This window comes from Arachis ipaensis, chromosome B06 (genome assembly GCF_000816755.2).
Source record: "Arachis ipaensis cultivar K30076 chromosome B06, Araip1.1, whole genome shotgun sequence".
Lineage (NCBI taxonomy): Eukaryota > Viridiplantae > Streptophyta > Magnoliopsida > Fabales > Fabaceae > Arachis > Arachis ipaensis.
Window position 1 is genome coordinate 17,285,662 of NC_029790.2, and position 23,832 is coordinate 17,309,493.

At 35.3% G+C, this 23,832-nt stretch overlaps 2 protein-coding genes and 2 long non-coding RNA genes across 4 annotated transcripts; 2 read left to right on the top strand and 2 right to left on the bottom strand.

The window, feature by feature from the left end:
- Positions 493–3,844, top strand: LOC107645732 (protein ABIL1). Its single transcript, XM_016349818.2, has 9 exons — positions 493–934; positions 1,091–1,173; positions 1,578–1,728; positions 1,812–1,911; positions 2,031–2,123; positions 2,215–2,302; positions 2,396–2,448; positions 2,560–2,663; positions 3,323–3,844. Exons 1-9 carry the CDS (start codon positions 854–856, stop codon positions 3,479–3,481), a joined length of 912 nt encoding a protein of 303 aa, XP_016205304.1. The 5' UTR covers positions 493–853; the 3' UTR covers positions 3,482–3,844.
- LOC107645731 (basic endochitinase) lies at positions 3,687–14,098 on the bottom strand. The gene is made up of 3 exons (XM_016349817.2): positions 13,530–14,098; positions 12,782–13,326; positions 3,687–3,876 (listed from the first exon to the last, which is right to left on the bottom strand). Exons 1-2 carry the CDS (start codon positions 14,056–14,058, stop codon positions 12,938–12,940), a joined length of 918 nt encoding a protein of 305 aa, XP_016205303.1. The 5' UTR covers positions 14,059–14,098; the 3' UTR covers positions 3,687–3,876; positions 12,782–12,937.
- LOC110263203 lies at positions 13,346–13,624 on the top strand. The gene is made up of 2 exons (XR_002348409.1): positions 13,346–13,472; positions 13,510–13,624. It is a non-coding gene; the product is annotated as an uncharacterized LOC110263203 (long non-coding RNA).
- On the bottom strand, positions 17,130–21,832 carry LOC107645730. The gene is made up of 2 exons (XR_001621566.2): positions 17,961–21,832; positions 17,130–17,881 (listed from the first exon to the last, which is right to left on the bottom strand). It is a non-coding gene; the product is annotated as an uncharacterized LOC107645730 (long non-coding RNA).

A 23,832-nucleotide genomic window follows, 5' to 3' on the forward strand; every position in this document is an offset into this window, starting at 1 on the left:
TACGGATTTTCCTATCTTCTTCTCAAATACATTTTCCCCCTTCAAATTTATAGGTTTTAATTTAATTAGCCTTTTACAAGAATTTTATTAGAAATAATTGAATATTTTACGGGTAATAATGCAATCAGTCACATGTTTTTTTGTTACCGGAGTAGAATAATATCATTTTGGGCTTAGGCCTAGGCCATCTTAGCCCATATCCTAAGAAAAAAAAAAGGAGACCCTGAGTGGTGGGTACACCTTACCTTGATGAAAGTTGTACCCACAAAATACAAATGAAGCGATTGTTCTAGCTGGATTAAATTAAAATACCATAAATCAAATTGGTTGGTCTAGTAGTTAGTTTACTAGTTGGCTTGTGCATGCAGCAATTTATTGGTAAATGACAAATTCTTAAATAGAACTCAGTACCGCGATGGATTAATCCTTTACCTACTGAGTTGGGAGAGATTCTGAGAATAAAAATACTATTGTTTAGTAGCGTGCATGTCCTTCTCCTTGGGACAATGCCACAATGGATCAATTCTCAATATCGTTCAATAACATAAGGTATTATTATTATTTGAAGTAAGGAGTAAGAAAGGGGAGAAGATTTGGTGTAAAGGTAAAACAAGGGTCAATCTCAAGAGCAGAAGTGCAGTCGCCATCTAAATAAGGGGCAGAGATGTCTTTTTGCAATGAAATGCTCGCTGTCGTTACAACTAAGAAAGCTAATATTCCTTCCCTTGCGAGTGACTCACTGACTCCTTCTTCCTTACTTAGATTCTTTCTTCATTTCAATTTCATCGCATCAATCAAATAATCGTATTCTTATGAGTTGTTTGAGCTGAGCTTAGGACGCATAATCATAATCATGGTGATGGAGCAGCAGAGGGCCACCACATTCGACGAAGTGTCAATGGAGCGAAGCAAGAACTTCGTCTTCGCCTTGCAGGTTGTCCTCATACTCATGCCTCACCAGATCTATCTTTCTCTCTATTTCACACCATTGAGAGTCCTTATCTGTCATAATTTTCACTCTCTCTCAAGTTTTCAATTTGAGATGCAGTTCTGAGTGCTGACCCTCATAATATAATTGTGGTGATTTCAGGAACTGAAGAACCTGAGGCCGCAACTTTATTCTGCTGCCGAATACTGTGAAAAGTCTTATCTCAATAGTGATCACAAACAAATGTAAGTATCTATGTATGCTAATTTGATCAATACTATATTTTTATTCTGAATGGTTAGTTACCTGCAACAATTAGTACTCTGCTAGTTAGTTTTCGCCAAGTTGTGAATTGTTATGCCTAACATTTTATGAATTTAGCATTCAATAAATGAAAGTATTAATAAAATCAATAAAAAGATCACTAAAAGTCTAATAACAAAGTAATAAACTTCGAATTGCTCTGCAAGTGAACACGTAAAGAACATTGTTTAAAACTGGTCTGACTCGATAATGTCGATATCATGGGATCCTGCCATCCTTAATAGGATATAGAGTGAATCTGTATTAGTAGCGACAGTAGGGTTGGTTGTTTCAAGTTAAGCTACTGCGTGAACTTATCCTGAGGCATATTTTACTTATCCATCAGGGTGCTTGATAACTTGAAAGATTATGCTGTAAGAGCCCTTGTGAATGCCGTTGATCATCTTGGAACCGTTGCTTACAAGTTAACTGACCTTCTTGACCAGCAAACATTGGATGTCTCAACCATGGACTTGAAGATATCTACTCTGAATCAGGTAACACATTTTTTAGATATCTTGTTCAAACAAATTAAACCACTTTCAATTGGAATTTATGTGATTTATTTGGTTATGTGTAGAGACTTCTTACATGCAAAATTTACACCGACAAGGAAGGTCTACGGCAACAGCAGTTGTTGGCTTTCATTCCTAGACACCATAAACACTATATTTTGCCGAGTAGGATTTACCACTTTTCTTTTCTGCTAGAAGTAATTGTTCACACGGAAGATCTTTAAATTTTTCTTTTACTTATGATTCTCTCTTTTTTGTTTCCCTTCATTTACAATGTAAGCTAGATCATGTCAATAGAAAGGTACATTTCAGTCCACGCAACAAGATGGATGCAAGACAAAATCAAATTCAAACCAGAAATCGTCTTCAATCTTCAGGTGTGGTCCCCCACCCTTCCCCCTCTCCTCATGAAGTTTAATGGCAAGCGGGAATCATAGTATTCATCTGATGGTGTACCATTGTATGTAGGTACCCCTGTGGCAAAGACCCTTTCATGGCATTTAGCATCAGAAACTAAGTCTACCTTGAAAAAACGGACATCCCATGCTTCAGCAAAGTAAGACCGCGGTCCATGGTTGACAGCTACTTTTGCTTAGTTTATAGAGTGTTTCCTTACATGTTTCCACTTTTATGTCATCTGCTTTTGCAGAACGAAGGACCCAAATTTTTCTGCCAAGACATCTGGAGTTTTTCACCTTTTAGGTATCCTTAGGAGCTCTGAATATTGTATAGATCGCTTGATTAGGGTATCTGATTTTTTTTTCTCCTGTCCTGTGGAAATAATAGCTCCTTATGATTCTGAATTACATGTAGACAATGAAGAGAGTACACGGATGAAACCTGCAGCACAAACTCAATTACCAAATGGAATTCCTAATTATACTACAGCCATCCAGACTACAGGTGTCATGGGCAGGGTAATGTTATTATTCTTCAGGAAATGCGAATGTCGTTTGTGTACTTTGAACCATGTTTTGCTATTTTCTTGAGTGTTTTCTAGAAGTTGTTGATCTTCATGCATTGTTGTTTTATAAGCTCTAGGATAAAAATCTTGTGCTGCAGTTTGGATTGATAACTGAGTACTTGACTAATGGTTTAAGGTTCCTTAGTTGTTTACTTTTCTAGGATAAGACATTCTATGACTTTTAGGGATTAAGGTCATTGCTTCAGTTGATAAGTTACTTATGATATGTTCAAAAAGTGTGAATTTTGGAAATAAAATGATAGTTGAGGGCAATTTTCATGGCTTTTGCGTGCTGTGAACTTTATCTGCAAAAGCAGGTTGGTGGTGTGATGGCCATATACATTTAAAGCTGCTGTATGGTTGCTTATCTACTATATCTCATACGGATAGTTATGCTAAATCTCTGCTTCTTACTCATTATATTTATGTTGTAAATGGATATGATCCCAACATACTAGTGGATGACTTATCAAAGTGAGATGCATAATTTATTCTAATGGCAAAAACAAAAGAAACTTCTTTTTTCCATTTTATGTAATTCTGTTAGACTGGGAAAATATTGTGAGATGCATTGGAGTTATATGATGAAGTTGTGATAGTTTATATCTGCAGGATGCATTTGAGGGTTCCAAACCCACGACAGGTTTCAGGTCATTTGACATTCGAAATCAGCCGGAGACGCTCCAAGTTCCCAATCGCAGCAAAAGCGTGCTATCCGCCTTCTTTGTCAAGCAGAAGATGCCTAAATTGAAGACTGGATCCATCTCATGAATACCTCTCAAGGAAAATGCAATCTTATCCATATCATGGATAGATTTTGCTTTTCTCTTTTTGGGATGAAAGAGGAGTTAATGAAGTTCTATAATATAAGCATATGCACAAGTGTCTTTGCTGTAACCATGCCTCTCCTAAATGCCTATAATTACTTGGTCAGAATGTTATGCTAGCTAAGTTTACATAATGTTTAGTGTAGAACTAGATTAACAAGACATATACACGTGAAATGTGAATTGTGAACTACAGAGCGCTGAAACAGGATGTTTCTGCTGTTTCACTGTTGTGTCAATACATGTACCACCAATACATTTAGTACACATGTATTAATAATGAAAGAAATTAATTTTAACTTTTCTTCAGTTTGTGTGTATACCTATATGGCTATATATAAAAAATAAACCTCCTAGGATAACATGGGACTAGCAACTTGAGAGGTTTTTCTTTAGGTGCTTATTGCCTTATTCTCGTACATATTGAAAATATAAGAAGCGACACGGGTTGGGTTGGGTTGGTTTGAATTTAGGAAAGAATAAAAACCAAATCGCTTAGTCTGAATTGGTTCGAATCTAAGATTTTTCATATACGAATCCGAACCAATTCAAACCGATTAAATTTGGGTTGGATCGGTTCAAANTAATAAGTATTTTCAAAAACAACCATATGATATGCATTTCGTCCTAAAGTGTATAGGTATTCAAAAGATAAAATTCTAAACTCCTATATCTTAATAGAGATAGTAAGAGTTTTGTATATCACATGTACACAGAAAAAAGTTATCTAAAGTCATATTATTTCTCTATCATATATGGTTGATATCTTCATCAATAGATCACGAAAATAAGTTCCAATTACTTAATTCATCGTTGAGTATTTATCCTTTTCATCAATTATTTTAGTTCTCTCAGCTATACAGAGTTGACAAGTGCTTCATTTCTGTGTCCAATTTTTGTAGACTTGTTTATTTGATCTTAGATATTCATATAAAGTGATTAAAGAAGGGTATACAGAATCAAGAATTAAACCATGGAGAAACATATACAGACTCAAAGATTAAACCATGGAGAAACATTCTCTCACTTGGAATGGAGTAGAAAGACGACAACTGGAGAGGCGATGAACAGGCAGCGAGCACCGGTGAACAGCGAGCAATGACGACGAGCACGGCAGAAGTAGCGACGACGACCAGAGTTGTGGAGATTGACGACTAATACTTATACGGCGACGACAACCAGAGGTGATGGTAGACCGGTAGTGACAAAGAGAGGGTGAGTGGGTGTGGAGCCAAAGAGGGTGGAACGGTGGAAAGGAAAAAGTTAGGGACTTAGGTTTTACCGTTTTACTTTTGTAAAGCCTAAAAATCACTAAAGTTTAACTTTTGCGTGTCCGGACCGTATTTTTTTTTATTTTTTTGAACAGGACACGTTTGGATACAGAAGACACGCGTGTCAAATGAGTGTTTATGTGCGTTGTGTCCGAAATGTGTTCAACACGCTGACATGGCAACTCAACGAAGTATCCATATTTTATAAATCAGAACTAATACTCGAACCAAATAAGGTCGAGTTTAATCCGGTCTGATCCAATTTCACCCAATTATCCATTGAATACGTAACTAATATAATTATATCGGGTCTATTCTGACAAGGTAATTGGATTACCTGTACCTGTCAACACTCTTAGAAAATATACAGAAATATGAAGAGAGAGTAAAAATTATGTTTTGTGAGTCTCTCTTATTTTGTTCTTTTTTTTTTTTTGTTACTTCTTTTTTTATGCCTACTTTGTATGTTATGTACTTTCTCACTCTGCATGTGAGTGTGAACTCTTCTTTTTATTTCTTTGATTTTATTTTATTAATTTATTACTGCGGTAATGATCCAAGCAGAGTTAACAAATAACAATTATCTGAGTCGAAATTTTTGCAATGGAGACTTCTGAAAGATGATGGTTGATGTTACATTAGTTATAATGAGCATTCACTTGGTACGTAGCGAAAAGAAAACTAAAGTAGGTGATGAGTCTATCCTTCTGAATTGTAATGGATGTTCAAGGGTCAAGATGTTGGTGGGCAGTTACATAAGCAAAATCTACAGAATCTGAAACCTATGTAATGCTCTTGCTAAGTTCTCAACCTGAGTATACACAACTGAATGACTTACCTTCCAATAAATGGTAAGTTATAGCCTACACTTGGCAGGGTGAATGATGCACCCATAACTTTTGACGCCTATTTGTGTTTTGTTGTCGAATTTTTTATCATTTAATTAAAGACCTCTGCAGTTGTCATATTTTATATAATGACATTTTAAAAAATTAATATTTACATAAATATCCTATTTTAGACCGTTGGACTGTTTCCTTAGAGGAACAAAAATTAAAACATTTTTGCTTAGTCATACTCGGCTGTCAAAGGCCAAAAAACAAGTCATATTCGAATGTTCCTTTCTCTTTTTTGATAATTAGTATATTCATTTTTTTTGGATGATTATTAGTACACTCATATGGTCTAACAAAATATAATATTATATGTAATTTTATAAATTTGATCAATTGAGATGCCAATTTTATATAATTAGTTAATGATCTTTTATTTTATCATATCAGTAAATATAATTAATTAATTGTTATTTATTGTAAATCAACTTGCATCACTAGAATCTTTATGAAGAGTGTTGAAGTCAAAATGGTCAAAGAAGAAGCAAAATTTTAGTTGAATACAATAATTATCAATTTGCTAGATATTATTAGAAGCTAACATATTGGAAGTTTGAAGATTTTTTAAGAACATTCAAGAGAGTAGTATAACTACAACATTCTACAACATTGAAAAAATTCAAAATCAAATTGAATTGAAATTGGAAGCCAAGCAACCTAAATTAGAAGATTATGGAAACTACATGAATGCACGTTGAAGGAAGATTCATGAAAACAACTCATAGCATGGTAGTCATTACAAAATTAATTTGTGATTCATAAATTTAGTAAGAAACATTGCCTATAATCCTATATAAAGGCATATATGCCTTGTGTATTGTATGTGTGTTCTATAAATGAAATGAATATGTTTTGAAATATTAGAAACTCTCTCAGTATTATGAGTGTTGGTAAGTTTGAGAGGTAAAAAAATATGAGTGTTACTTATGTGAGTGAGTAATCTTGGGACGAATTAAGTGTGGGTATTTAGAATTTTTGTTATTTCTTATCTACTTCATAAAGTATTTACTTTATCATTTTCTCTCTCTCCTACGTTTCTCTCTCTCTCTCTTATATATTTTTTTCTCTCTCTCTTGTTCTGTCTAGTAGCATCAAATCTGAGACCCATTCTAGTCTTCGACCCTCTAAGTTATTAGGATTAGGAGTAATTGCTTGAAAGTCTCTTAACCATAAGTCTTGCTGAATCCTAATTGTACTGCCTCTACCAATTTGCCATAAGATTCTTTTTTCTAGAACTTTTCGACCCTCTAAAATACTTCGCCAGCCCCAAGATGGATTGTTCCCAGTCTCCGCATTTAAAAAACTTGAGAACTTGAAATATTTATTCTTGTATACCTTATAAATCAGAGAGTGTGGCTTAGTTATCAGTCTCCACCCTTGCTTTGCTAACATCGCAAGGTTAAATGCTTTAAGATCTTTGAAGTTAAGACTCTCTTGAGATTTAGGTCTACAAAAAATTCTCCATCCTATCCAGTGCATCCTTCTTTTTGAGCCTCGCTGTCCCCACCAAAATTGGAGCATGAGCTTTTGAATTTCATCAACCAGTGTCTTTGGCAGTTTAAAACAACTCAGAATATAGATTGAAACTGCCGTTGCCACCGCCTTTATTAGTACTTCTCGGCCGCTTGAGGATAGCAAGGCCCTCTTCCAGTGTTGCAGTTTATGTGTCACTTTATCCTTGATATACGAAAATGTTGCTCTCTTAGATCTCTGAATAACTGCTGGTAGCCCAAGATACTTGTTCTGGTTGCCAATGTGAGAGACATGTAAGATGTGAGATAGATGATCACGAATGCTCACAAGGGTATTTCTGCTGAAAAACACTGAGGATTTATCCAGATTCACTGCTTGATCACTAATATCTTCATAAACTTGTAGAATCTGAAGCAGATTTTGACACCCTTTCTCTGTAGCTTTGCTGAATAAAATTGAGTCATCTGCGAAAAATAGATGACTGGCTTTAGGACACCTTTGATTAAGTCTCAAACCTGTAATCTCCAGTCTTTGTTCTCCTCTGTGGAGCAGATGGGACAATTCCTCTGCGAAAAATAAAAATAGATAGGGGGAAAAAGGATCGCCTTGACGCAACCCTCTACATGGCTTAAAAAAACCATGAGGCTGACCATCCATAGTAACAGAGTATGAAACTGTCGCCACCAGTTCCTGAATCCATTCCATCCATCTCTTGCAAAAATCCAACTTCCTCATAACCTCCCAAACGAAGCTCCACTCCACCCTGTCATACGCCTTACTATGTCTAGTTTCAGAGCTAATTCATAATCACCATATCTGTTATTCTTTAAAAAATACATAAATTCATGAGCAATTAAAACGTTATCACTAATCACCCTCCCTTTAATAAAAGCACTATGTGTGTCACTTATGAGTCTATTCATCACAAATTGAAGCCTGTGCACCATAATCTTTGATAAGATTTTATAAAAAAACACTACTCAAGCTTGTAGGTCGGATTTGTTTCATGAATTTTGCATTCGGATCCTTCGAAATAAGGCAAATATGTATGTGATTAAAGGATTTTAGGATTTTACCTCCCGAGAAAAAATTTCTAGCCGGCTGAAACACATCTCCTTTAATCGTTTCCCAGAAAAATTGAAAAAATTTAACAGTGAATCCATCTTCTCCTGGGGCCGAAAAAGCATTTATAGAAAAAATAGCAGCTTTTACTTCTTTTTCTGTGATCGGTCTAGTTAGTGCACGGTTGGTAGTAGCATTGATTTTTGTTGGGATTCCCTCAATTTCGGTTGCTGGGTCTCTTGGGTTACTTGATGTAAAGATCTCTTCAAAGTATTGTTGGGTTGTTAATGCAATGCCTTCAGCACTGATGGCTACATTTTCTTCTGCATCTTCTAACTCTTGCACCTTATTTCTTCTACTCCTAGTGTGAAATTTGGAGTGAAAAAATTTTGTATTGCGGTCTTCCCATTTTAGCTACTGGACTCGAGATTTTTCCTTCCAATATCGTTCTTCTAACTCAAGTGCATCTTCTAATTCAGCCTCCTATATCCTGATAGCTCCTCCATTAGCTTGATCGCCCTTAACTGCCTCCCCTACTATTTTTTCCTTAATTTCCAGAATTTTTTTTTTGGGAATTAGAAGAAGAATTTTGATGCCACTCCACTATGTAGTGTCTAGTTACCTTGAGCTTCCCAGCCAGTCTAAATATAGCTGAACCCGTCATGTCTAGCGCTCAAGTATACTTAATTAATTCCACCACCTCTTCATTCTCACACCATCTCTTTTGAAATAAGAATCTTCTCTTCGTTCTCCTGACTTTCCTATCCGAATCAATAAGGAGTGCTTGTGATCCGAATCCATGTCATCTAGGTGCTTAACATAGCCATTTGAAAATTCTACCTTCCATCGCATTGACACCAACACTCTATCCAGCATTTCTTTGATAAAGTTGCCACCAAATTACCTATTCGACCATGTGAACTTATCACCTTCGTAACCCAAATCCACCAACCCTCCCGCATTAATAAAGTCATTAAAATTTCTTATAGATGATGCCGATTTAGGTCTGCCCCTGTCCTTCTCATGATGAACTTTAATAGCGTTAAAGTCTCCTATAAGTATAATCTGGTCTCCACCATTCTAAATCATTTGTAATAACTTTGAATATTGTTCCTCCCTAATAGTTTCATCCGTGTGCAAATGGACCGTCAAAACCTCCCATCTCAAATTACTTCGCTGAATCTCTAGTTCAAAGTGAATCAGAAAATTATCCCGGTTTAAGATCTGAATACATACTCCCTCCTTCTATGCCAATGTTAAACCTCCAGACTGACCAATCGGATCTACCGTGTAGACTGAATTAAATCCGACTCTTCTTAGGACTCTCTCCACATTCAAGGTGTTGTTTTTACTTTCGCACAAGAACAACACCTCGAGGGAATGGGATTTAATAATCCCTTGTATGTTGTGAACTGTCAGGGATTTTTCCAAACTCCGACAGTTCCACGACAACATCTTAATACTTCCTTGGGTGCCCAATTCTAGGTGGCACCTTCTTCCATTGTAGCTGTCTCACCGTCCTTCAAACATTGCTTTTTGGTTGCTGAATTTTCTTCCACCTCTGTTGTAATTCTTTTAGCACCCGTAACAGATTTGTAGTTCTGCCCTTTCCTAGCTAATTTCTTTAAATTCAGCTTCTTCTTCTCCAAAACTCTCCTTGTCTCCTCACATACCCAATTGAAAAGGCACCAACTGATTTATTATGATAGGACTGACCTCTTCCTTTCCCTTGTCCTTTCCTTATTTCCTTCAAAACTCCTTTAGCCTCAGATTTTGCTTTTTCCGAGTCACTTAGCAACAGCACCATATTCACACTTTGATCTTCCTCTTCTTCCGACCTAGCTTGCGAGCTCCTATCATTTACTGAGAGATTGGCAAAACCTCGAATGAGGCATACCAGAGTTGTTTTTTTTTTTTTGTATCTAGGATCCTGTGTGTTGGTGTTGAAATTATGATTTGGGTTGTTATTCTCCTTGTCTTCTTCAACTCTTCGACCAAATTGATCCACTCTAATCCACGTCCCCATCCTTCCTTTTTTTAGTTTTCCTACCATGGAATCTTCTAAATAACTATTGCAAGCTCTAATTTCATGTCCAATTCCTCCACAATAGTGACAGAAATTGCCAATTTTTTCGTATTTGAGCTGCACCTCCAGAATCTGGTTATTATTGCCTGAAATCTTCATAATTCTATGCAAAAGTTTGATAACATCAAGCTACACCAGAACCTTAATAATACGATCTTCCTTCCCCCTCATCACAAACAAGTCCGCATCCATAACTTGCTCTAACGATCCTCTAATCCTCCTATTGAGTCTTTTACTTTTATATTTTTTTGGTAAACCCCATAGTTGGATCCATATTGGAACGCATGAAAATTCTTTCTCATTAATCAGATTATCTTCTATCCAACATTTGAGATGCAAAATATAGTTTTTGAACAACCACGGTCCTCCTTTTTTCACCCTAAGCATATCCACTTCGCTGCTGAAAAAGAATTGGAATAAATTTTTTCCATGGTCTATCACCCGAAAGCCTTCTGGTTGCCTCCATATTACATAGAGAGCTGCCTCCAACATTCCAGAACTAAATTTTCGATCCGCCAATAACCTTCCAACCAAACTCCTATTGCATTTTTCCATACTCTCCTGAATGTCCTCGTCTTCAAACCTCAATACCTCATTCTCTTCTTCTTCAATTGCACGCATATCACGCCTCTGAGAGGCAGTAGATGCTGTCGTTGTTCAACCAAAGGCACTCACAAGAGCGAGAAAAATTCACAATTAGGATTTCTCCTAAAGCAGAGCAGAACAGACGGCAACCCTAATAACAGAGCACACAACACTCAAAAACACTTGAACCCTTATACTTTAATTTTTCATCACTCTTTGAGCATTAACGTTTTTAAAATTATTAAAATGTATGTTCATAAAAATTATTTTTTTCAATTATAACACATCTAATATTATTAAGTTATATACAAAATATTTTTGAAACACATCTAAAATCATTTAAAATTTAAATTTAAACGTTAAAAACAAAATTAATTTTTTTATATCTTATTCGATAAAAATGCATCTAATATTTCTTATTTTTTTATTATTAGTTGGATTTCTTTCATTACTCATTTGAACATTAACGTTTTTAAAGTTATTAAATTGGATGAAAATTATTTTTTTTCAATTATAACACATCTAAAATTATTAAGTTATATACAAAATATTTTTGAAATACATCCAAAATCATAAACTAAAATTTAAATTTAAATGTTAAAAATAAAATTAATTTTTTATATCTTATTCAATAAAAACATATTTAATATTTTTTATTTTTTTATTATTATTTAAATTTTTTTCATTACTTATTTGAACATTAAAATTTTTTAAATTATTAAAATAAATTTATTGAACTTATTAGATACTTTAAGTCATAGTAAAGTATTTAAGTCAATTGAACTATTTTTTATCTTTTAAAAAAGTACTACTAAATTTTTTATAAAAAGTTTGGAGCCTATAACCCCCTTGCCTGAACTAAGTTCCGTCACTGTTAGGGTTTATACTTTTATCGGAACACAAGTATAAACGACACATCACATGCGTCATGCATCTCTTCCACTTTCCTCCCACCTTCCAATAAATAGTAGTAAGATCTTTTTTTTTAACAGTTTTCTCCTTCCATACACATTTGACCTAGATGACGTTGAGATTGCAGCTCCATTATGCATGGTCTAATTAGGAAAATAAAAAGAGTAAAATATAAAAAAAAAAAATCCAAAACAGCCCCGATAAAAAAAAATACAACTCCATCCTTGACAATTATTTCGAAAGGATAACGAAGTTTATGTGCCAAAAAAAAGTTAATGTTATTTTTTTTGCATAGGGACTAATCTGTCCAAAAAAAAGATGAGAGGCCAAATTGGATTGAAAATCTCGTTGTCCTTTCGAGATAATTGTCAGGACCGAATGGGGTATTCACCCTAAATTTAATAACTCATTCCTATATATAAAGTTTTACTTTGCCAAAAAAAATAAGAGCTTAATAGTCTTTGTAAGTAGTAGAAAATTTTTTCCAAACGGAATTGAATTAGACCTAACCTATTTAATTTCTTATTATACTATTACTTTCAAGTTTAGTAGAAAAGAGAATTCAAATAATTGCTATATATATGGTTTTTGTATATAGTCTACAATACACACATATAAGATCAAATTATAAAATACATAATTTCTTTGTGGAACATATAAATTATAGAAAAGTCTAGGGCAGCAACTTTGTTAAATTTTGGCTAGCATGTAACTAGCAAAGAAAAATGAGTCATTGAATAAAATCTCACACCATTAAAATCATCATTGATGGCTATTTGATAACTACAAATCACATAAATTGATTGCCCCTAGCATTTTTCTATTAAAATTAGTCACTAAAATCAATCATTAATATATTTGTGTATAAATATATATGTAATTTAATTTTTTTTAATGTGTATTTATATTTAAACATATATTATATACTATTGATTGATTTTTGTGGCTGAATTTGGTGTACAACTGTAACTCTTGAAAATATATAGGAGTTGAAACACACACGTTTATTTGCTTCATGACTTATACCATGTAATTCAAACTATTATAACAATAACACCCCACTCGTAAGACAGAAAATACAAGATTAGATCGATTGAAGGGAATTTGAGACGAACACATTAAACACTGGGCTTGATATTCCTGCTATACCCTGTTTGAAGATCATTGAACCTGTCCCATAGCATCACTCCTCCATAAATGCTTGATTTCTTAACAAAAGGCAAGACTCGATTCATGAGCACCTGTGGTGGCACATAGCCACTGCCCGCCGCCGACTGCGATGGTGACGCGGGAAACCCAACATACAACTTCCCTGCCCTTATGGATGAGGTCCACTGGTTCCACGACCTCTGGAACTTTCTGGGATTATTGGCATCAAACTCACAAGGACCATTGTTGTAAAACTGTATCCAAACATAGTCAAATAGCCCCGTTGACAATGCCCCATTCAGCTGCTTATCCGGGAAGGGACACTGTGGTGCAGCGCTTAGGTAAACTTTCTGTCCACCTATGATTGTGCACGATAGAATGTAATTATCTTATATATCTATTGGTTGAATAACAAAAATTTTATAAGTATTATTAAATCAGTTTCTCTATATTTACATATACATATATATTGAGAAGGTATAGTTAACTCATATGATGACTATAGTTGGTGGAATAAAATAATCAAATAAAGAATTTGAAGTCCAGTCATATATGATATACCTTTGCTGAGATTGGAGAGTGTTTTAGCCAGCACGATATAGAAGGATGCACCACCACCAAGTTCTATGTCAAAATCGACACCATCCAGCACAACATTACCAAAAGGTCTAGAGTTCGATTTTCCACCCAGAAAGTTATTCCAGATGTAGTTTGCTAAGTTTGTAGCGTCCTTGGAGGAGGACAAGGAGTAGCCAGGGGCGCCGCCTCCTATGGAGAGCAAGACCTGGATGCCTCTTGCCTGGCAGTTCTTAATGTCTTTGTTCAAACTCAGGCAGCCATTTGATGCGGGGTTGCAATGGTTTGCTAGGTTTAGCTGCGGTTGAGTGCCACCTCCAAATGCAGAAAGGAATGCTATGTTGACAGTTTTGTACAGTCCAGAGTTGCATGTGGCACTTAGTGAACCTTCTCTACCGTCTTGGCCCCAATAAACTACTATGTCTCCGGCATTTGTAACGGAGACCAAAGCTACTAGGGAAATCAACACCAATATATTTGATTTTGAAATGTTAGGTGCTTCATTACTTCCCATTATGTGGCAATAGTTGATGTCCAACACGATGCTTAACTAATTTATTTATAGATTACTTCATTCTCTAGCTTAGCTCAATTATTATGTGTCGGCAGATGCCAGGACGTGACTAAAGACAAAGTTAATACGAGTTGCATTATTATTAAAGATGATAAATGTACTTATATATGGTTTATATAGATAGATGTACTACTAACATCTAACTAGCTACATCAACATGTGAAAAAACACCTCTTGAAAATGTAATACTGATTACTGATTAATGATGATATGTGTACCAATAAGATATTAATAATGATACGGCAACAGTCCATAGCTCGCGGGTGATAGTAAAATTAAACTTATACATCACTATATAATATAAGACATTTTTTGAACCATTATTGAATATATATTTTCAAAAATTTGGTTCGTAGATTCTTAAATAAATAAAAAAGACAAAAAAATGTCTTCTATTCTAAGTCGTGAACCCAGAAGGAACCAGGGAGGCTAATACATATAATGTTGTGTTTGGTGAAGACCTAATTGACTATATATTCCGGTGCATATGGCTTGGAACAGGAGCAGCCATGCACCCCACATCAGACAACGTCCGTGAATATGAATAAATCCACTCAAAGTTATGTTATTATAACAAGTTAGTTGATGCATCAGTTACACATATTAATTAAGGGAAAAGATTAATAACCAAGTTTGTTAATTAGGAAGAGGAGAGGAAGTGATGAGTTAGGATTAACTTATCTCTTCTCATTATTCATTATTATTCATTTTAACCACAATTTTGTTTATTTCAAGGCATCAGTCCATAATAATTAATGTACGCATTTTTATCTCACAATCCGTGACTCTCATCAATGGTATCGGAGCCGTTCAGCCATGGCTTCCAAAGTAAGTTCACGACCAAATGATCAGATCGGAGCTCAAGCACAATCACAATCACAATTAGCGTTTCATGATTTTACAACGCCAATAGCATTGAAGTTGGATGCGCTCAATTTCCTACCATGAAAAGATTAAATTGAGGTTACGCTAGAAGGTTATGAGTTGGGGTTAAGTACGATTTTGATCTTTAAGATATAGACTGAAATTTTTTTTCGTCTTCAACCCTTTTTTGCATACAAAATCTTCCTTACGGTTTAACTTGATTTTAAAATCGTATAGAGATGGCGACGGAAGCAGAGACAAAGGTGAATCGTGGACAGCTTTTTCTTCTTTTCTTCCACCTCCTTCTTCTTCCCTTCCCCCTTTATAGGAGTAGAAACACTTTTTTTCTCTTTTTTTTTATTTTATAATTTTTTTGTTATGGATAATTTGGTCCAAAATTTTAAGATTTAAGTAAAAAGAGCTATTTTAAATTTGGTTTTAAACTTTAGGGACGATTTTGTATGCAAAAAAAGTTGGGGACGAAAAACATTTTCGGCCTATAACTTAGGGACCAAAATCGTACTTAACTCTTATGAGTTGTTAGGACATATGAAAGCTTGGCTGTTAGCGTCAATGAACAAGAATTTCACAATGAAGATGGTAGGATGTGAGTTTGCACATCAAATTTGGTCAAGATTGAACACGTTCTTCGCCGCACAGGTTATGGCAAAAATTATGCAACTCAAGAACAGATTAGGAACTATAAAGAAAATTGGCTCAATTAGTGATTAACTCTTAGAAATAAAAGAAATCGTATATGCATTGATTTCTGTTGGAGATGATATATCTAAAACTGGTCATGTTATGGCAATCTTGAATGGCTTGTCGGAAGAATTTACTGCCTTGATTATCTTTGTGGTGTCTAGAGTAGAACCTTTTTTAATTGGAGAACTGGAAGTGTTGTTAATATCACATGAGTGTATGTTGAAGAGATTCAAGAAGCCGAATTTATTCATTCAAGTGAATGTTGCACACTCTGATAGTCAAGGGCAAAGGCAACACCACCAATTCCTAAATCAATCCAATTTTAGAGGAGGAGAAAGATTTGGTTTTTGCGGTAGAGGAGGCAGAACTAGTGGATTTAGAGAAGGTGGAAGATTTTCAACAACAAGAATTGTCTGTAAATTATGTAACAAGTATGGGCATTTTGCGATATATAATGCTGGTATAGGTATGATGAAGGATCAGACTCAACGGGATATGAGTCTTGAAACTATGATACTAAGAATTATGATGCAAGAAGCTTCACCAATTCACCAAGTCAGAGATCAGGACTACCAAGGACAAATCTAGCAATCAACAATCAAATTGCAGCACTTCAACAGTAGCTGACCCAAGCTGGTACCCTGACTCGAGAGAAACTCATCACATGACTCTATACCCATACAATTTGATGCAAAAGACAGTCACCTGATTAGGTCATAATTGAAGATGGTACATGTTTACAAATAACTCATGTTAAAAACTCTTTATTTAAATATGATTTAAGCTCTAAATTGTTTAAACTTGCCAACTTATTATTATATGTCTTCAACGTCGTCAAGAATTTAATTAATATCAATAAGTTTGCTAGAGACAATAATGTGTTCCTTGAATTGCATAATGATTTTTGCTGTGTCAAATATCAGGAGACTAAGAAGGTGTTACTCCTTAGATCTGTGGACAATGGACTCTACGAGTTCCATAATCCTAGCTTAGCATCATCACTTGCACCAACAGCACTGTTAGTCACAAATTCCTCTCCCAATTCCTTTAAACTTTGGCACAGTAGGCTTGATCTTCCGTCCTCTTATATTTTATTCAAAATACTGTAACTTAGCAATGTCAAATTTTCAATTCCCAAGTCTGTTTGCAAGGCTTGTTGCATTGGCAAGTCCTACAATTTACCTTTTTTTTTTTAATTTTTCTACTATGTATACTTGCCCTCTTGATATTTGGGGACCCTCCCCTATTCCTAAAATAAATGGTACTAGATACTATGTTCACTTTCTTTATGCTTATTCTCCTGAATTTTTACTTAATCTCATCTAGATCACAGCCAAAATTAGTTTTTTTTAAAGTTTTTAAAATATGGTTGAATTGCAATTGAATTCTAAAATTCGTACGTTTCAAAGTGATAATGCTAAGGGGTATGTTAGTCTCTCTCAAAGCCTGCAAGAATAAGGCATTGTGCATTGCTTTGCGTGTCCTCATGTCTACCAACAAAATGGTGCTTCGAAAAGAAAGCACCGCCATATCTTAGAGATGGGACTGACCCTAATGGCGAATGCTAGTGTGTCTCTAAAATATTGGGGAGAGGCTTTTCTCACAGCGGCTTAGTCGATCAAGATTTTACCTACTCCAGTTCTAAACATGTCCTCGATGGAGAAATTGTTGAACAAGAAACTAGATTAGTTGAATTTTAAAGTATTCGACTGCCTGTGTTTTCCACACTTGAGGGCCTATAATCAACGTAAATTGGATTTTTGGTCTGAACCATCAGTCTTTCTTGGCTGCGGTACACAGAATAAAGGATTTTAATGTTTGCTACCCTCTAGTATGGTTATTATAACACACCATTGTGTCTTTTATAAAGAAATTTTTTCTTTCCAAACTGCCCCTTCCACCATTCATATCTCTCACAATGTTGATCCCTCACCAATTCCTCCTTTACACATTCAACATCACCCTCATCATTCTCCACCATGCCCTACACATATCTTACAGCCTGCTACAAACCCAGATCTCCCCTCCTCTCTAGCTCCTGCTCCTACCCCACTACATCGATCCTCTTCCCAGCCACTCCCAACACCCGATCCATCACCTCCTCCTCTGTCTCGTAACACTCATAACATGACCACACGGTCCAAGGCAGGAGTTTTCAAATCCAAGCTGTTCAATGCCTCCCTTGAACTGAAAACTGTTAAGCAATCATTAGGTATTCCTCATTGGAAGCAAGCTATGGATGCAGAATATGCTACACTCATAAGAAATAATACCTGGAGTTTGGTAAAGCTGCCACTCACTAAGCATGTAATTGGAAGCAAGTGGGTCTTTCAGGCGAAGTACAATGTAGATGGTTCACTTCAAAAGTATAAGGCCCACCTTGTTGCTCAAGGTTTTCACCAGAAACCTGGCTATGACTTGAAAGAAACGTTCAGTCACATTATTAAACTAACATCAATCAAAATGGTTCTCTCTACTGCTGCCTTGAATGGTTGAAAAATTTGTCAATTGGATGTAAATAATACCTTTCTCAATGGCATCTCGATGAAGAGGTCTACATGGTTCAGCAAACAGAGTATGAAGCGGGGGACAGTTCCATTGGTTGCAAACTCAACAAATCGCTCTATGGGCTCAAGCAAGCACCATGAGCTTGATATCTTAAGTTGGATTGCACTTTTCAATCCATTAGATTTCAAGAAATGAAATCTGATGTATCTCTCTTTACCAGATTTGATGGCTGTCATAGCACATTTGCTTTTGTCTATGTTGATGATATAGTCTTGATTGGTAGCTCTTTTACTCTAATTGATGGCTTCATCAAGTAGTTTCACTCAAAATTTTCTCTTAAAGACATGAAAACCCTTCACTACTTCCTTAGTATTCAGGTTACCTCTGACAGCTTAAGTGAAATTCGGCTCAATCAAGTTAAATACATCTAAGAAGTACTCAAAAAGGTCAAGATGAATGAGTGTAAAGGCTATCCAAATGACCGCAAGTCCACAAATGACTACTATTTGTTTTATGGGGCTAATTTAGTAGTGTGGTCCTCCAGGAAGCAACATGTTGTATCTCGATCTAGCACCGAGGTCGAGTATCGGGGGATTGCTGCACTAATTTCTGAAACAACTTGGCTTAAAAATCTCTTGAATGAGCTGCGCGAGGACTCTTCAAAGTCCTCTTATTCTCTATTGTCACAATCTTGGAGCCATTTAACTTACTGCCAACCCATTTTTCATTCTAAATTCAAGCACTTTGCTACGAATTTTAGTTTTGTTTGGGACCATGTGGCCAAAAGGGGTGTTATCATCAAGCACGTTCCAGAAAGTGTTCAGATGGTAGACATTTTTACAAAACCTGTGTCTTCCAAATTGTTCACCAGTTTTTGAAGCAAACTCAGGATTGCTGACTGTCAGGTCTTAAGTTTGTGGGGAGATGATAGAGTATGTAGTGCTAATGTGTCATAAGGTACTTTGAGTTTGTTAGGCTGTTACAAAATTCATCTAGTATAAATACAAGTGTAATAGCAACTCTATAACTATTGAATCATAATCATAGCTAATCAAGCTCTTCTCTCTCTACTCTTCTCTCTCTACTCTTCTCTTTCTCTGTTCTTCTCATTCCTTCTCTCACTCAGGGCCTGATACCTTATGCCTCTATTGTTGGATCTGATTTCTAGTATATTCTCTATTACTAATCATTTTCCTAAGTTGCAGGACAAAGATTATATTGAGATCAAAAGAGATGATCCATGGAAGAAATTAAAGATATTTTTTCCATGGGCAGTTGGAAGGTGCTAGGAAGTGATGGACTCCGGCAAAATTTTATCAACAAGCTTGGAATGTGGTAGAAAAATCTCTAGTGGACTAGGTGAAGTTGATTTTTATGAGCCCCATAATATAGCCAAGGTTAATGAAACATTTATCACTATTATTCCCAAGATCCCTCCCCGAAAAATTTTGGGCACTTTAGATCGATAAGTCTTTGTAATATTTGTTATAAATCTGTAACTAAGATTATTGCTTTGAGATTAAAAAAGACATGCCTCTTATTATATCTAATACACAATCAAATTTTGTTCTAGGTAGGGTTAGTGCAGACAACATATTAGTAGCTCAGAAAGTGGTGCACACAATGAGGAGTAAAAAGCATGGCAAAGGACTCATGGCAATAAAGATCGACTTGGAGAAGGCTTATGATTGACTCAGTTGGAACTTTGTGATTAATACTCTCAGGGATGTGGGAATTCCAGAGCCAATTGTTAAAGTTATTACTCACTGTATCTCAACTACAACTATGAACTCGCTCTGAAATGGTTATCCATCAAAAGCTTTCTCTCCAAACTAGAGGAATCAAACAGGGAGATCCTCTATTCCCTCTCTTATTTGCCGTATGTCTTGAAAGATTGTGTCAGCTAATCTATAAATTAGTAGAAAATAAAAAATGGGAACCTATTACTCTATCTAGAGGAGGCCCTAAGATTTTTTTCTTCTTTGTTTTACAGATGATTTGCTTTTTTTGACAAGGCGGACAGGAAGCAAGTTTAGATCATTAGGGAAGCTCTTCAACATTTTTGTGACTACTTGGGACAAAGAGTGAGTTTTGAAAAGTCTTATGTATATTTTTTTCAGTAATGTGAATCATAACACTCGATAACAACTCAGCTAGGAACTTGGGATTAGCCTCACAACAAACTTGGAAAAATATCTTAGAGTTCTTTTTATACATAAGAGATGTAACCATCACCATTTCCAGTTCATTATTGATAGGATGAAAACCAAATTCTCAAGTTGAGATAAGAAGACACTTTCGATGGCAGAAAAATGTACTCTCATCCAGTCAATTCTATCCACCATTCCTAGCTATTTTATGCAAACCATGCGTATTCCAGTAGCAATGTACAATAAAATTGATAAAGTGTGTAAAGATTTTTTGTGGGACAGCAATGATGAAAAGAGGAAGATCCATCTTGTCAAGTGGGATAAAGTGTGTAAACCTAAAGAGAAAGGGGGTCTTGGCATTAGAAAGGCTTAAGATTCTAACTCTCTCTTTCTTATGAAACTAGCCTGGGGTCTTCTATATAGGAGGGATACTCTGTAAGTCAAGGTTATGCGTGCAAAATACAGTTGTGGAGAAGATGATATTCCTAAAGTTTATCAAAGATGTATTAACTCAAATGCTTGGTATGGGATTACCAAGATATGGGAAAGATTTAAAATAAACTCATTTGGAGATTTGGAGATAGAAAAAAAATCTGTTTCTGGACAGACCAGTGGATCCTGGGATTTGAGCAGCTTAAAGAGGTAGCTCTAATTAATCTAGACACAGAGAAATTAAATGAAACTATGGACTCATATGCTATGGGTAAGGGAGAATGGGATTGGGAAGCTCTTCATCAAGTTTTTCCAGAAGAAATTATAGATTTATTGCACACTATCAAAGCACCTAATCATGATATAGGGGATGATTGTATCAAAATGGGTCCCATCCTCAAATGGTATATTCACTGTAAAAGTAGCCTATGATACTTTCTATAATGATGGAGAGAATGGTGACAGAATTTTCAAGCTAGTTTGGAAGACTAAATTACCACAGAGACTAAAGTCATTTAGTTGGCTCCTTACACATGAGGCTTTATTAACAAACTACAAGAGAAGTTGAAGAGGGCTTACCAAAGATGAAAGCTATCCTAGATGCCAAGGAGAAGACGAGACTCTACTCCATACACTACATGATTGTCCCTATATCCATACCGTCTAGAATACTACAGTACATAGTGATTTTTTTTTGCCCAACCATACCAGGAGTGGATAAGAACTAACCTTCTGGAAGTCACTCCATCCCTAAATGGTACACTTTGGACCATTATTTTCATCATAACTTGCAATATAGCATGGTAGAACCGCAATGAGCTTGTGTTCAACAATCAATATGATCAAAATAATAGTCTTCAACATATGATTAAGGCTCTAGTAGAAAATTACCACTTTATTTTGAACATCACTTAATAGAGCAACAAGAGTTTAAAAACACATCAGAGAGAAGATGATTGGGTGGGCTCCGCCAGATAAGGGTTGGAAAAAGCTCAACGTTGATGGCTCCATATTCCAGCTGACAGTAAAGGGGCGAATAGAGGATTAATTCACGGCTGCAGAGGGAGATTTATTGGAGGCTTCAAATTAAACCTAGGAAGAAGTATAATAATTGGCAAAATTATGGGGATTTTACGTAGGGGTTAAAATGGCAGTTGAATTCAAAATCCCTTGCCTGATAGTGTAGTCAGATTCAAAGTGTGCAGTCAGCTTCATCTTGCAAGCTTTGGAAGAGATGCATGTTGGATCGTCTTTAGTTCGTTCGATGAGAGAGTTACTGAAGAAGTTAGAGCATGTGGTGATCCGCCATGTCTTCTGCAAAGCCAAACCAGTGTGTCCATATGCTTGCCAAGCATGGACAAGAGCTGGAACTTGGGGTTTCCTATTTTGAAATTTCACCTTCCTTATTCCCCTTATTAGAATTGATTCCATGAGGACTAAGTTTTCCAGGTTTATTTCTTTGTAGTGTCCTCTTGTCTTTGGGCCTTAGGCCCTGTCCAATATAAAAAAATCAATGGTGATGATTATTAATTATATAAAATTATATATAGAGTAAAGTATCGTTTTTGTCCCCAACGTTTGGGGTAAGTCCCAAAGTTGTCCCTAACGTTTCAATCATCCTATTTAAGTCTCTAACGTTTCAAAACTGACTCAAGTAGAATGACTAGCATATAAACTTGCAAAAAAGAAAAAATAATATATATACAATAAAATATAAATTATACCTTTTGTCTCTAATGTATCAAAATTCTTTAAAATTATAAAAAAAATAAATTTATTTAAAATGAAAGTAATGTGATTAAGTGTAATTTAATTAGATGAAACTAAAAAATAATTGAATATTATGTACAGTAAAAAATTAATATTATTGAAAGATAAAATTAAATTAAAATTTATTTTTATGTATCATTTTTGTCCCTAACGTTTTCGTCCTATTTAAGCACCTAATATTTTAAAATCATCTCAATTTTGTCCCGCCGTCAATTCTGTTAACGGATCTCTAACGGCAGGATAATATTGAGTCAATTTTGAAACGTTAAGGACTTAAATAGGACGATTGAAACGTTAGGGACAACTTTGGGACTTATCCCAAACGTTGAAGATAAAAATGATACTTTACTCTTTAAATTATCATGAGAAACATTCAAAACCAAAATGAAAAGAAACATCCAAAATCTAAAAAAAAAAAACAAAAACCAAATGAAAACAAAGATCCAAAATCATTATAAAAATAATATAAAAAACCTACAAAAAGAAGAAGAAATTCGTTATAAAAAGAATATCCAAAATCTAGAAGAAAGACACATCCAAATAAGTAACAAAAATCATCCAAAACCTACAAGAAGAAGAAAAAGAACGCCGTTGTAAAAAGAATATCCAAAACCTAATAAAAAGAAACGTCTGAAACATAACAAAAAAAAAACATCCAAAACCTAACAACAATGAGATATCCAAAATTATTTTAACAAAACGAAGAAGAGGAAGAAGAATGGCGTCCTTCTTCATTGTCCACTGCGCGAAGAACAACGTCGTTAGTGGCAGAAGAGTGGTGAGCCTTACTTGATGGTGTGTGGTGCGCCACCATGGTGTGATCTGCAACCTTCTTCTGCGTCCAAACGCACTACAAGAAACTCATTGAAAACCGTCAGAATTACCGTTAGATTTTGCATTGATCAATACCAGCAGATTTACCGTTGGACTTTGCGTCAGTTAGTGATACTGCTTTGTTGAGCTATAAGCATTACTATCGTATTAACTAATCTGTCTCAAAATCCGACAATAACTCTTGGCGCGAATTTAAATTAAAATAGCGCACCTATTACCGTTTGAATTCACGACTGATAAATTTGACGGTGATTAAAATTTTGAAAAGCGTCGTTTTGTTTACTAAGGCTTAGTTTGGTAAAGTTTTTACTTTTCAAAAGTAGCTTATAAAAGTTAACTTTTAAAAGATGGCTTTTTAAAAGTTGTAGCATTTATGTTTGGTAAATCAAATCAAAAATAGCTTTCAATAAATACAAACAATATCAAATTATCAATTGCGTTTGGTAAAATA

Excerpts from the sequence above, each read along its gene's own strand:
- LOC107645731 (XM_016349817.2), bottom strand. The coding sequence starts at position 14,058 with ATGGGAAGTAATGAAGCACCTAACATTTCAAAATCAAATATATTGGTG. Across the intron at positions 13,327-13,529 it reads ACTCTCCAATCTCAGCAAAG|GTGGACAGAAAGTTTACCTA; the intron begins GTATATCATATA and ends GCACAATCATAG.
- LOC107645732 (XM_016349818.2), top strand. The coding sequence starts at position 854 with ATGGTGATGGAGCAGCAGAGGGCCACCACATTCGACGAAGTGTCAATG. Across the intron at positions 935-1,090 it reads ACTTCGTCTTCGCCTTGCAG|GAACTGAAGAACCTGAGGCC; the intron begins GTTGTCCTCATA and ends TGGTGATTTCAG. Across the intron at positions 1,174-1,577 it reads AATAGTGATCACAAACAAAT|GGTGCTTGATAACTTGAAAG; the intron begins GTAAGTATCTAT and ends CTTATCCATCAG.